At 45.9% G+C, this 14,718-nt stretch overlaps 1 protein-coding gene and 1 long non-coding RNA gene across 4 annotated transcripts in view; both read right to left on the bottom strand.

The window, feature by feature from the left end:
* Window positions 1-1,998: 1,998 nt before the first annotated feature.
* Window positions 1,999-3,467, bottom strand: TBCC (tubulin folding cofactor C). Its single transcript, XM_072832980.1, has one exon. The coding sequence runs from the start codon at window positions 3,389-3,391 to the stop codon at window positions 2,354-2,356; it is 1,038 nt and encodes a 345-aa protein (XP_072689081.1). The 5' UTR covers window positions 3,392-3,467; the 3' UTR covers window positions 1,999-2,353.
* A 1,200-nt stretch (window positions 3,468-4,667) lies between these two features.
* Window positions 4,668-14,718, bottom strand: part of LOC140637015 (uncharacterized) — a 59,760-nt gene continuing 49,709 nt past the window's right edge. For 2 of the 3 annotated variants that reach the window (XR_012034263.1, XR_012034262.1), the window contains one exon: window positions 6,677-7,440. This is a non-coding gene — a long non-coding RNA (uncharacterized lncRNA). Of the gene's footprint in view, window positions 5,598-6,676; window positions 7,441-14,718 lie in introns of those variants that run through there. The other variant, XR_012034264.1, reaches the window with a different exon arrangement.

Below are 14,718 nucleotides of genomic sequence, written 5' to 3'. Positions count from 1 at the left end.
AAGCTGTCATAAGAGAAACAGATATAGAGCAATGCTATAGAGGTCAGAAAGAGAGAACTTCAAGAAGATAGGGGATTAGCAAGCATCAACTATAGTTCAAACTGCCCTGATTGTGTGATTTGATCTATTATAAACTGCAGGGATTTTTTTGGATGCAGCTAAACTCTCCTGTGAAATTTCAGCCCACAAATAGAACTGCAAGCCCATTGGTGTCATAAGCATGGTTTTTCCTGAAGGGGACTTGGCATTAAACTGTCAGTCTCTAGGAGCATAGTCTTACAATACTAGTCCTAGTTTCTTATGTGAACATGTGGTTGAGAATTTCATTACATGTGGTCTTTATTACTAGAATTCTCCTAAACAATAGATTTTTTTTTTACCCCTCTTCTTTACAGAAGTTGCAATTTGTGAAATGATTAGGATTGTCTCAAGTCAGCCAACAGTTGAGGGGAAAAAAAAATCCAGATTCACCTCCAGCTAAGGAATAGAGGTTGGTAGGCCCCATTTTTTTTACTGGCCTCATTTATGTCTGGGTGACTCTACCCTTCTTCCTCCTTCTCATTTGTTATTTCGTTACATTTCACATATCCTAAAAGCCACCTTAAATTCTTTTTTGGAACAAGATAGAACATATAAACACTTAAGGTACTAAAAGCACTTTATTTTATTTTTTTAAATTTTTATTTATTTATGATAGTCACAGAGAGAGAGAGAGAGAGAGAGAGAGAGGGGCAGACACAGGCAGAGGGAGAAGCAGGCTCCATGCACCGGGAGCCCGACATGGGATTCGATCCCGGGTCTCCAGGATCGCGCCCTGGGCCAAAGGCAGGCACCAAACCGCTGCACCACCCAGGGATCCCTAAAAGCACTTTAATACTTGTGGCCATTATTAAAATCATGTCTACAGTTACAAGGCCACTAGACCCAAAAAAGCTTTTTGAAACTTAGAACTTTCCATTTAATAATAATGGGTGATGGGGTGCCTGGGTGGCTTGGTGGCTGGGCGCATCTGCTCCGGTTGTGATCTGGGGTCCCGGGATCGAGTTCCGCATTGGGCTCCTTGCAGGGAGCCTGCTTCTCCTCTGCCAGTGTCTCTGCCTCTGTCTCTCATGAATAAATAAAATAAAATCTTAAAAAAAGGGGGGGGGGGTAGATTCCTGGGTGGCTCAGCGGTTTAGTGCCTGCCTTTGGCCCAGGGTGTGATCCTGGAGGCCCGGGATCGAGTCCCACGTCGGGCTCCCTGCATGGAGCCTGCTTCTACCTCTGCCTGTGTCTCTGCCTCTCTCTGTCTCTCACGAATAAATAAAAAAATCTTAAAAAAAAAAAAATAATGGGTGATAACATAGAGCAGAAGGCCAAATCAGTAATAGAAAATTATAGAAAAATGAGTGGAAAAAATTAAGACCCAGCTAGATGTTTTTGTGTGAGAATATGTAGCATATTTATTCCTGAGAAATTCGGAAAAACAATTTGTCCTCTTTAATGACATTGGAAGATCTATTTCCAACTCAATGAACACTATTCAAAATCAGTTTATAGTGGTTGCAAAGGTGGACTCTGGAGCCAGACTATCTGGTTTCAAATCCCAGTCCACTTGAGCTGTGTGACTCCAGTGACTCAACTACTTCACTTGATAAACGGTGTTAACAGAACCTACCTCATAAGATTTTCTGGACTTAGTCACGTTGACATGAGTATGGTGTTTAGAACAGTATCTATGACCTTTTAAGGGCACCAAAAAAAAAAAAAAAAAAAAAAACCTGGTAGCTATAATTATTTTGGCTTTTCAGTTGGTAAGACTCATGAGCCTCCTGGGGTTGATGAGTAAGCAGCTGGATTCCAGAAACCCAGGCTAATGTGTACCTGAAGACGAGTTTTCCACCACCCTACTGAGTAATACCTACAGAAGTCAAACCTTCAATTCAAGAGCTCTCAATCACTAGTTTTGCACAGGTTTGATGCCGTACTTTACATTAACTGACTCCTACTAACACCCTATCAAATTCACTTATTAAATATTTATTGAAGACCTACTTTATCATGCAGTACGTATTAAACACCACAGATCATTAATAACCAACACACACCCACACTTTTCCTCTTACTGCTTCAAACTACCATAATCAAATAAAAGCTATTACACATTACCGAAATAGCAAAAATGTTTCAAAGTGTTAAACCTGTCGTGAATTTAATGGAAAGCGCAAGTAGGAGCCTATACGCAATCTCAGGCTTTAAAATACTGAAAATATACAAAGTATGAAAACAATAAGTAAACTCTGAAGTCCCATTAGCAGGAGCCGATCCCACATGGGAAGTATTTGGTAGGAGTGAAGAACGCAGTGACAAGGGCTTAGTCCCACTGGACCGTTCGTTCTTCTTCAGGAAGGATACTCCAGTTTGGGGAGGCCGTATCCCGGGCCAGCCAGTTGAAGTCGTCAATGTCGTTCCAGTTATTTTTGCTCCTATCTAAGCCAGAGCCCTCGAAGTCCTTGTCGATCCCCGGGTAGCTCCAGGTATAAGGGGCGAACTGGATCCCGCTGCAGTCCTCCACGATGGCTCTGCTGGTCACCTGCAAGAAGATGCGGGTGCCTCTCGTAGTGTGTACGCGGAGCTGTTGGCAGGCCACGGCCAGCACGCAATCACTGCAGTCTTCCAGGAACACAGAAGTGGACACCGGGCCGCAGAGCAGCGTGCAGCCTCGGGCTTTGGCTAGTCGCAAGGTATTGGGATTACCATACAGTCTGACTGTGCACTTGCTCAGTTCGGTCAAAAGGACGTCGCGCTGGTGCAGCTCCTCCGCCCGCTTCTCCAAGACTTGGGACTCCACATTGGAGAAGCCGAAGACAAAGCCGGAGCCGATGCCTCCTCCCTCCTCCTTCAATGGCGGCGGGAAGGCCAGGATGCCTTCGGCCGCCGCGGGGCCGGGAGCTGCGTCTACCGTGGTGGCCGAAACAGCGTCCTTCCTCCGGGTCTTGAAAGCAAAACGCTTCTTGGGCTGCAGCTCCTGGCGCCGCTCGGCCAGGGTCGCCTGCAGCCGCGTCAGCGCCTCCTGTCCCTGCCGCAGGTCGTAGGCGGCCAGGAACAAAACCGCGTCGTTGACAAGTTTCTGCAGGCCCTGGAGCCGAGCGGCCGCCTCGTCCAGCTGCTCCATGGATTCCCCGCTCTCCAGAAGCTCTTCCACGGCCGCTCGCTCCCGAGCGAAGGCGGCGGCGAAAAAGTCGCTCTTCTCCTCCTCCACCTCCTGGTTCTGCCGCTTTTGCTTCCGCCTTTCCACCTCCAGCTGCCGCTCTTGTTCCCGTCTCTGCAGCCGCTCAGGCACCAGGCTCCGGTCCCGCTGCGAGCCCACGGCCCCGTTTGCCGCGGCGGCGGAGCAACTAGCAGCCTCCATCTTGGCTTCGAGCTTCCCTGCAGCTGCCTTGCTTCCTCCGGGCGCGCCCTCCGTGAGGCCTCCCACCAACGCGCGCTGTGATTGGCCGGACACGCTTACGTCAGCCCCGGCCTTATTTTCTTTGCCCATTGGTTCCTCGGCGTCGGAGGGGGCGGGGCCATGAGGCGGGGCCGACAGACAAGGGGGGTGGGGAGACAAAGGTCCTTGTGGATGGGTGGGGTGGGAGACAGGAGGGGGAAGCTTTTTTTCCTCTTAAAGGGGCAGGACTTATATCCGGGATTGTGGGGTGAGTTGCAGCAGCGGCAGCTGCACATGTGGGTTTGTTTATAAGAACAAGGTTAGAAACTCGCAGGCCTCCCCCTCCCCCCAGCTCCTCCCTACTACCCCCTTACAGGCCGGAGATCCGCTACTGGTGGGGGGAATGTGTGCGCAGGGTGGGTGGGGGGACAGGTAGTGGTGAGAAAGATGGAGGGGGGGGAATATTGCACCGCCCGGCCCGCGCCGGAGGAAGCGGCAGCTGGAACAGCTGGCTAGGGAGCCGCTTGCATGCCTCTGGTTTTTTCTTTTCCCTTCCACCACCCCCTCCCCCAACCCATTCCTGCCGCCCCCAAATCCTCATTCTACCCGCCTTCTCCCCTCAGCCGCTGCAGTTCGGCGTGGCCTGGGGTCTCCTGGATCCCCGCAGGCACCTACAGGGGCGGGAATAGGCGAGGGGCACCGGGATGGGAGACTGGGGTTCTCACTGCAACCGGGTTCCGGGGGCCCAGGGGCAGTCTAAAAACGGATTACTATTTTTTTGGCCAATTGCTGCAGTTGGAGGGGTGGGGGCGGGGGAGGGTGCGATTCCACACCCCCTTCCTCTTCCTCCCACGTCCTCCCTACCCCCCCACTTGGCGGGCGCTCCCTCCGCAGCTGCGCGCCGCTGGCGGCGCGGGGTGAGACCCCGGCCCGGGGCTCGGCGGCTCTCCGTGGGGCCGTCGGTCTTTAGCAGAGCGTTGGGGGAAATGTTACATTATTTCTAGAGGCGGTGGGAGGGATTTGTCACCGGAAGTGAATGCGCCCAGCCTAGAGTCGGGAGCAGCCCGAGGCGTGAGTGGGCAGCCGAGTCCGCGCAGTCACCAGCCGGACGCCGAGCGCGGGCCCGGAGGAGTCGCGGCGGCGCGGGCTGCGGGCGCGCAGCAACCTCGCGTGCTCCGTGCAGCCGCCGAGCGCGGGGCGCGTCCTTGACCCCGGCTGCCCTGCCGGGCTTCGGTGTCACCCCGACCTCCCCCCCATTCCCAGCCGCCACCGTTTCCAGCGGGGGCTTCTGCCCAAGAAACTGTTACTTGAAATTTCACTGATCCATCTGCATGTTGATGCAGAGAAAGATGGGAGGAAACGAGAGAATTAAGACTCATTTCCAGTTTTTCACGCCCCGCTCTCCTTCCATTCCCATTTAAAACAAACAAACAAAAAAACCCGCAACAGATAAATTCCTGTATTTCTCCGCGGAAAGCAAACACAGGTCACACGGCTTGGCAAATCGCGAGTGGAGGTGGCGTCGGGGGTTCCGTGTGTATGTGTGTGCAGCGGGCGGGAACCGGGTGCTGAAAATTTTCTGTGCTTGTGCTTGTAGTGTATATTTTTCGTTTTCCTTCGCTTTGTTTCAAATGCAAGCTTGAAGAGGCTTTTTGCTTTTTGTGAGGTTTGGTTCTGGGGCTGGTTATCTTGTGTAAATTATATGGAGGAATGCAATAGCTGCTTTATTTTATAAAGAGTTGATTTAAAGAAGGAAGGTTTAAAGATTTATTTTGCTAGGGAAAAAACCAAAACCAAGAACCTTACCTGCCTCCCTTAAGTTTGTCAGAGATGGAACCTCTCCCACTCAGGGAAGCTTGTAGCCAAGCGAGGTTTACTGGAGCTGTGGCTGGGGTGAGGCAACATTTCTGGATTAGCCATAGTGAATCTATGGGTGGTTGTTAGTGTCTGTATCAGAAGTAGACTTGAGTACCATTAATCCTTCCCAAGAACGTCATTTCTGCCCCAAAACAGGTTTTGGCATAGAGGCCAGTAGACTTTGGAAGTTTCTGAATATTTTTTTTTAAGTTTTTATTTATTAATTCATGAGAGACACAGAAAGGGAGAGGCAGAGACACAGGGAGGGAGAAGCAGGCTCCATGCGGGGACCCTGATGCGGGACTCCATCGCGGTACTCCAGGATCAGGCCCTGAAACAAAGGCAGATGCGCTTCACGGCTGAGCCACCCAGGCGTCCCAGTTTCTGAATATTTTACATTGGGTAGTTCAAACTTTTATGAGAAAGAAGAGGTAAAGGACAAAACCAGGTAGGTCACCCTGTTGACCTCATGTGTTGAAGGCAGTTTCAAAGACTGATGTGAATGAAGCATGAGTGGGAATGGACAGGGGTCAGTGATGTGGGCATCATAAGCATTGACTTGACAGTTCTTTACAGCCCCCAGCACAACTGCAAGCCAACGTAGGTGGTCAAGACATGAACGTAAACTACATTTCTGTGTTCAAAAGCAATGGGAAGGCTATAAAACTTCCAGCAGTGCCAGACTGTATTTGTGTCTTTTTTCTGACATCTGAGGGCAGTGGATTCAGTATGCATCCTTGAAATGGATGGCTCCTGGGAGGTAAGTGCCTGTTCCAATGGAAGGAGAGAGGGTGATTCATTATAACAATGTAACATGTGGTAAAAGAAGCAGCCTGAGAGCTCTGAATCCTCCTTTGAAAGAGCTTGTGAATCAAGTACTGCTCTATTTTAGACATCCTGAAAGAATTCTAAGGCGTTACAGACTTTAAAAATTATTCAACAGAAATTTACGTTTTATGGTTCTATTTGTCAGATTTACTTTTTTAACATCTTGAAAATTTCAAACATAGTAAAGAAGACAGTAAAGGTGATGTGTACTCATCACCCAAGTTTCAACAATGACTGACACTCTGATTTCTTCTGAAACTCTGGCCTCTTACAAACTCCATCACCCTGATTATTTCACAGTGAATCCCAGACATTGTATTATTTCATATTTTACAATCTATACATATTTCAATATGTCACAAAGATGAGGACTACCTTTTGAAAACAACCACATACCATCACCACATTCCAAAAAAGTAGTGATACTTCCTTATTATTGTTAGAGTTCCAGTCTACATTCATATTTCTTTGATTATCCTATAATTTCCCCCTTTTATTTATTGAATAAGGATCCAAAAAAGTTTCACACATTGTGTCTAGTTGATACGTTCCTTAAATCACTTTAATCACTTTTAAATCCACTCACCCCTACCTCTGGTGATTTTTTTTTTTTTTTTAAACCCGATTGTCTTGTCTTGTTCAGTAGCATATCCCAGTCTTCATTTTGCTGGTCGTATCTCCATACTGATGTTAAATATTTGTTGTAGTCATTTCATCTTCTAATGTCATAGTGATGTGTATTAGTATGCTTTAGGAAATGAAAGCATTTCAGCACAGCAGTCTTTGGATATGGCTAGACAGCCAGGAATAAGGCCTTTTGCCATTCTGTGGAGTTTATCAGAGACCCTGTGTGGATGGGATACACCAGACAAATAAACAGATCCAGGCCCTGTTTTCTAGTAGCTCCATTCCAAGAGGAGGTGTCATCTTTCAGCAAACGCTGACAATAGAGTGGATATAAAGCATTCATTAAAAGGCTCTGCTTGTCAAGTATCTAACCTTAGGCACATTTTCTAACTTAGTTGCTGACTTTTCTGACCATGAAGATGACCACGTGAAGGCACGTGCTGTCCATGCAAAGGCTCCAGTTGGGTCTGGGAAGCAGGACAGGAGCAGCCCCTATCTTCCATCTTTGTTCCTGGCTCCTCTTCCCTTCAATCCCTTCACTTTCTGGAATGATTTTCATCATTGCACCCCTAATGCTGGTTATGAATCCAGTGTCAATTTATGAAGCACTTGCTGTGCCCTGCACTGAGCCAGCGACACCCTCAGGCTGCCAAGATGAATAGACAGCGTCCCTTTTCTCCTCCTCCCAAGGGCTCATCTGAACCAGTACTGGCACAAACCTGCAAGATTGTAACAGTGACAACGGACAACTGTTACAGAGGAAAGAGGAACAGAGAGTGAGGGGAGGGGAGGTTGCTCTTATGGGAGAGGTCAGTGAAGACTTCCGTGGGGGTTGAGCAGAGGCTGGGAGGGCAAGAAACAATGAGAAGTAAGTAAACCCTGCAAAGTCCCTGCTGACCTGGAGAGATGCTATGGGACTGTTGGGGGGCAGGGGACAAGAGGCAGCCAGCTGGGTGTGAGGAAGACCAGTTTGGAGTGGGATAGTGGAGCTAGAGACAAACACAGGTAACTTTTTGGAGAAGCTTGACTGTGAAGGGGAAAGGGACAGTACCTGGGGGAGAGGAGGAGGCCAGTGAGAGGTGTTCAGTTTTTTTAGTTTAGTTTTTTTTTTTTTTTTTTTTTAACAAAGAAAACCCGAGGTTCCTAATATAAGGGTCCTGGAAAGCCTGTGGGGAGTGGATTCCAGAGCCCAGGTGCAAGGATCAGCCCTATACAGACCAGGGACAGATTCTCTATTAAGGTGTTGTTGTTTCAACTTTTTATTATCCATGTTTTCCATCACACAGAAACTTTTTGACCTCAACACACAGTAACAGATGCAGGAAACAGTAAATACTCTTATGATGTGCACTGGATACTATTTTCTGTTCTACTTACTGCATTTCAGAAATACTGGTCAAGACCCCCTAAATTAAACTGCTGTTTAAAAATGCCCTATCAGCAGGAGAGGGTGCAGCTATAGGTAAATTTGTATGTTTGGTCACTGACAGATGAGTCTGATGGTTTCTGTGAAAGTAGGTGGTGAGGTCCTCTGCTGGGTATGGGAGGGAAGGGATGGTGGTCTAAAAGCATGGGGAAGGTCTGAAAGCTCTGTGGAAGAGGATCAGTATGTTGTCCAGAGAAGTGGCATGGGGTGGTGTGGATGTTCAGCAAGTGCTTGGAGAATGAATGAGGGAATGAATGAGAATGTGCCAGAGACCAGCTCAGGGCAGGGACATGGGGTTTGGGGCAGGCCTCTCATTTTCCTAGGACCTCTCGCCACACTCATCCTCTCTTCCTTCACGATCTTTCCTCTGTCTCCTTCAGCATCTCCTCCCAGCAAGTAGGTTCCCTCAATTTAAAACAAGTTTCCTTTTGTCTCATCATCCACCCAAGTAGATGCTCTTTCTCCCTTCTCTCTTTTTTTTTTTTAAGATTTATTTATTTATTCATTCAGAGAGAGCAAAGAGAGAGGCAGAGACACAGGCAGAGAGAGAAGCAGGCTCCATCCAGAGAGCCCTATGTGGGACTCGATCGTGGGTCTCCAGGATCACACCCCGGGCTGCAGGCGGCGCTAAACTGCTGCGCCACCGGGACTGCCCTCTCCCTTCTCTTAACAGACTTTGTATACTATTATATTTTTTACTGTTTTTGTTTGGGAGTGCACTTGTGCCTGTGCAAGGTGGAGGGAGGGGGCAGAGGGAGAGGGAGAGAGAGAGAATCTTGAGCAGACTCCACACCCAGCTCAGAGCCTGATGCAGGGCTGGGTCTCATGACCCTGAGATCATGACCTGAGCTGAAATCAGGAGTTGGATGCTTAACCAACTGAGCCACCCAGGCACCCCTACACTATTCTATTTTTTAAAAACAGTTTTGAGAATATTTGAGGTAATTAGGTTTATCCCCCCCAGTTTTATTGACATTTAATTTGATATATAACATTGAGTTTACAATATACAACATAATGGTTTGATATACATGTATATGTATTGCAAAGTGACTACCACAAGAGTTAGTTAATATATCCATCACCTCACATAGTTACTTTCTGTGTGTGTGTGTCTGGTGAGAACTTTTAAGATCTACTCTCATAGTTACTTTCAATATACAATACAATATGGTTGGGATCCCTGGGTGGCGCAGCAGTTTAGCGCCTGCCTTTGGCCCAGGGCGCGATCCTGGAGACCCAGGATCGAGTCCCATATCGGGGTCCCGGTGTATGGAGCCTGCTTCTCCCTCTGCCTGTGTCTCTGCCTCTCTCTCTCTCTCTCTCTCTCGAATAAAAAATAAAATATTTAATTAAAAAAAAAAAGAAAGAAAATCCAAGCTGGATCCTAAAAAATGAGTGAGATCTAACCCAGAGAAGGGAGAGAGCAGTCACTCATCATTTCTTTCTATGAATATTCAAGGAGCACCAACTATGATCTGGGCACCGTCCTATAGAAATATAGCAATGAAAAAGATAGGCAGAAAGAAAGTCCCTGGCTTGATGGCCAGGAAGCTAGGAGAGCTCCAGTGCCTCTAGCAACAGGGCATATGAAACAAACCTGGACAGGAGAAAAAGATGTGTTTAACGAGAGCGACCCTGGCCGCACCTTAGGACTCACAGGGGGCTTTATAACCTTCTGATGCACAGGGCCTTTCCATGAGTAGTTCAGTCAGAATCCCTAGGAGTAGGACCTTGGTGTATGGTGGGGTTTTTTGTTTTGTTTTTAAGATTTTATTTATTTATTCATGAGAGACACAGAGAGAGAGGCAGAGACACAGGCAGAGGGAGAAGCAGGCTCTGTGCAGGAAGCCCAATTCAGGACTCCATCCCCTAACTGGGATCACACCCTGAGCCAAAGGTAGATGCCAAACCGCTGAGCCACCCAGGCGTCCCAGCACTGGTGTTTTTGTTTTTTTGTTTTTTTAGCACTGGTGTTTTTTAAAGGTCCAGGGGGGCAGCCAGGGATGTAGGCCACCATGTTAGAGAACCTGTAGCATACTGAAGCAGGAAGTGGTAATCAGAGTTGAGGTTAGAGTAGTGAGCAGAGGCCAGACCACCAAGGGTCTTGTAAATCCCATCAGGCAGTTTGGGCTTAATCTTGAAGGCACTTAGGACCTGGGGAAGGATTTTGGCAGGATAATGACAGAATCAGATTAGTTTTCCTTTCTCCCCCGCTACCACCCTCCACCCCCACCCCCCACCCCGTCCCCTCTTAACAAAGGATCAGGCTGGATGCTCTGTGTAGCATGGATTCTCTTGGAGCAAAAGTAACCTGATACCAGTTTGGAGGCTGTTGGGGGAGCCAAGAAGTGGAGGTACCAGGCCATGATGATGAGTGAAGATAGAGAAGGAAGGGGTGATGGGTGTGAGAGATTTAGGAGACTACACAGGACTCTCGTTGGAAGTGAGGGATAAAGGAAGGCAGAGACTTGTGGAAGGTTCTGGCTTGAGGAGCTGGGTCCATTAGTGATCCTGGTGTGAGAGAGACCGCGAACCAGAAGAGCATGTTTGGAGAGAGAGCTGGTGGCTCCTTTGGGACCTGCTTCCTTGTCCTGCTGCCTGTGAGCCTCTGCTTAATCTTCTCCACTTGACAGCCCTTGCCACCTACCAGACCTATTTTACGAACCTCTTCCAGGAAGCCTAACTGGATTCTCCCTTCCACTGGCTCTGGGTGAACATCTATCAGTTTGTGAGGTCGGTACCTATTTACAGATATTGATTCTGCGGCTTGGGCTTCTCCAGGCACGATGTGTTTTAGTCCCTGCTCTCTGCCTAGCACAGTGCCTCCTACACAGGAGCACATGATAAAGACATGTTAAATAGACGAGTTAATGGCTGAAGAGCTGGGCCAGAAGCAAGAGCTCTCCTAGGACTGTGATTAGAAGTGGGTCAGGGGCTTCTTGTTCTCACTTCTAGGGTAAGGGACAGACCCAGTCCAGGGGCAGAGGAGAGTGTTTGCTGAGCTGATCAGGAAAGAGGCTGAGTGAGAAGCACTGAAGCTGTTGACTTGTATAGAGTGGCATATAGTCAGCTATACAGATTGTCCTTTGATTATAGTTTCAAATTCCTTTTGTGGCAAGGACATATACATCTCTTAAAGTTTTCCTGCATCTGTCCTTTCTCTTCCATCTCTTCCTGACAGTGAAGTGGGGTGATAGTGAGAAGTGGACAGATCTGGGTTTAAATTCTGATTACTAGCTGTGTGATATTGAGCATGATATGTAACCTCTCTGAGCTCAGTTTCCTCCAACTGTAAAGTGAGGATAAAGAAAGATATATTTCTCCCAGAATTGTTGTGATGTTAAATTAAGTAATGTGTGGGAAAAGTACCAACTATTGGGCCAGAACTGTAGTAGAACCTCAACCATTGCCAGGTTCCTTTCTGCCTGCCAGTTGCTGGACCTTTGTCTCTTAACACTTCATAGCCTTCAAAGAGAGTTGGGGGAAGCAGAATGTGCTATGTTCATCATGACCTTCTCAGAAAGGGCCCTTTAATGTCCAGCCTTTTGGGATGCCTGAGTAGCTCAGTGGTTGAGCGTCAGCCTTCAGCTCAGGGCATGATCCTGGAGTTCCAGAATCGAGTTCTGCATCAGGCTTCCCATGAGGAGCCTGCTTCTCCCTCTGCCTCTGTCTCTGTCTTTCTCTCTGTATCTCTCATGAATAAATAAATAAAATCTTTTAATTTTTTAAAAAAAATGTCCAGCCTTTCTGCAATTCTGGGGAATATTTGAGCAGATTCTACATGTAAATGGTGCTGCAAAAGAAAACCAGAGAATCCTAAGAAGAGAGAGCTGGGCAAGCTCTGATGGATCCTTTAATACCAGACAAAAACTGGCTTATAGTTTAAGGAAAAAATAAGGACATGTGGTGATTTTTTTTTTATAACAGTTCAATTTAAAGAACTATATTGAGAGATCATATTACTTTTCTTTCTTTTTTCTTAGTTTTTTTTTTTTGTACGATTTTATTTATTTATTCATGAGAGACACACAGAGAGAATGGCAGAGACACAGGTAGAGGGAGAAGCAGGCTCCATTCAGGGAGCCCGACATCAGACTTGATCCTGGGTCTCCAGGATCAGGCCCTGGGCTGAAGGTGGCGCTAAACCACTGAGCCACCCGGGCTGCCCCTCTAAGTATTTCTTTTATGACAGCCTTTCTATCTGTGAAATCTTTACTTTGGAGAACCACTGATGTAATCTTACCCTCACTTTACAGATAAGGGAGTGTAAAACAGTGGTATGTTATGTAATATTAATGGAATGTGCATTTTTTTTCTCAAACACTAAACTCTTTGACTGTAGACACCATAAGGGCTGTGGTTGTGTCTACTATTTTTTGGACCCTAGAATCCCCAGAATATGGCATCATGCCTGGCATGGGAGGCTCACAATACTTATCCGTTGGAGGAATAAATGAATTGTTCATCCCAGGCACTCTAGAATTCTAGATTTGTTTTTTTCCCCCAAGTTCCAAAAACCAATTCATTTTTTTAATCGTATATGTATATAAAGTTACTATTTAAATTCTTGTTAGTTAGCATACAGTGTAATATTAGTTTTAGGTTACAATATAGTGATTCAACACTTCCATACATCACCCGATACCCAGTGCTCATCATAGCAAGTGCCCTCCTTAATCCTCATCACTTATTTCACCCATCCTCCCACCTCCCCTCTGGTAACCATCAGTTTGTTGTCTATAGTTAAGAGTCTGTTTCTTGGTTTGCGCCTCTCTCTTTCTTTTTTGTCCCTTTGCTCATTCATTTTGTTTCTTAAATTCCACATATGAGTGAAATCTTATGGTATTTATCTTTCTCTGACTGACTTATTTCACTTAGCATAATACTCTAGCTTTATCTATGTTGCCAAAAATGGCAAGATTACATTCTCTTTTATTTCTTTTGGCTTAGTAGTATTCCATTGTATATACGCCACGTCTTCTTCATCCATTCATCAGTTGATGTACATTTGAGCTGTTTCCATACTTTGGCTATTATAGATAATGGGGCTATAAATGTCAGGGGCTTGTATCTCTCTGAATTAGTATTTCTGTATTCTTTGGGTAAATACCTAGTAGTGCAATTGTTGGATCATAGGGTAATTCTATTTTTAACTTGTAAAAAGTATTTATTTATTTAAGAGAGAGAATGTGTGCACATGAATGGGAGTGGCAGAGGGAGAAAGAGAGAGAGAGAGAGAATCTGAAGCAGACTCTGCTGAGCACGGAGTCCAACTCAATGTTCTGTCCCAGGATCCTGAGATCATGATTTGAGCCAAAATCAAGAAGCTTAACCACTGGGCCACCCATGTGCCCCTCTATTTTTTCCTTTTTGAGAAACCTCCATCCTGTTTTCCTATGCACCAGTTTGCATAGAATCCTAGTTGTTAATTGTATTTATTTTTATTGATGGAGCCAGTAAACTCCTTGAGGGACTCTGTTCTCTATTGCCCAGCAGGGCAGGTGCCCAGTGAGTGATTGAGCCCACTGGCCATGCAGAGTCAGACACATCCAAGAAAAGATAACCCAAGAACCTGAATGATAACAGGAGCCATCACATACTTTCCCTTGTATTACCTCACTTAATCTCCATGGTAACCTTACCAGGATATGTTTGTGCTGCATATAATAATTTGCAGCAACAACAATTTTAAGATTCTTTAAAGGATATTGCTGAATTTTAATTCCTGAACAGATGTGACTTTTTAATACAGACTAAGGGGGGGAAGTGGTGGAGGTAACTTTTCTGGTTCAGTTTCTTTCTCCTTCAGTGTAATGTGATCCACAGGGTTTTGAGATAGTTTAGAGGCTTAAGATCAAATGCTTTTAAAGTGTCCTGGCAAGTGAAAGTTAAATAGGAAGCAAAAAGTTTATTCCTTTTCAACTAGAATGTTCAAGGTCCTCTTCTTTTAGGTAGGATTTCATTATTTGCTTTAAAATGCCACTTTTCTGTGAAATACTATAAACTATCATTTTCAGACCATAAGTTCTAATGCTGTAAGCTTATGAAATCCATTTAGTAGATGGCAGTCTTTTAAAAATGGCAGAAGAGGGGTGCCTGGCTGGCTTAGTCAGTAGACCTTGCAACTCTTGATCTTGGGGTTGTCAGTCAGAGCCCCACGTAGGATGTAGAAATTACTAAAAAGTAAAATCTTTTTAAAAATGGCAAAGAGAAGATGTCAAAATACATGTGTTGCATAAATGGGTTTATATTATATATATTTGTTTTATGTATATATGCACATGACTCGCAAGATAAAATGTATTTCTTTTTATAGGTTACAGTCAAAAATGTTTGAAAAAGTGGTTTTGTTGGGGTACTGCCTGGCCCAGTCGGTAGACCCTGTGATTCTTGATCTTGTGGTTATGCATTCCAGCCCCATGTTTGGTATGGAGCCTTAAAAAAAAAAAAAAGGAAATATTTTAAAAAAGTAGTTTTGTGAGTGATGCCTTGACACCATGATGTTCAAAAGTATATATCAGCATGGATAAAGGGACATTTTTTGTGTCATTATGAAGAGACAGCAGTA

This window comes from Canis lupus, chromosome 7 (assembly GCF_048164855.1).
Source record: "Canis lupus baileyi chromosome 7, mCanLup2.hap1, whole genome shotgun sequence".
Classification (NCBI taxonomy): domain Eukaryota; kingdom Metazoa; phylum Chordata; class Mammalia; order Carnivora; family Canidae; genus Canis; species Canis lupus.
The sequence above is the reverse complement of the archived record's forward strand: the minus strand, read 5'-3'. Positions and strand labels throughout refer to the sequence as shown.

Bases quoted from the DNA above. Each gene is read 5' to 3' on its own strand.
- TBCC (XM_072832980.1), bottom strand. From the start codon at position 3,391: ATGGAGGCTGCTAGTTGCTCCGCCGCCGCGGCAAACGGGGCCGTGGGC.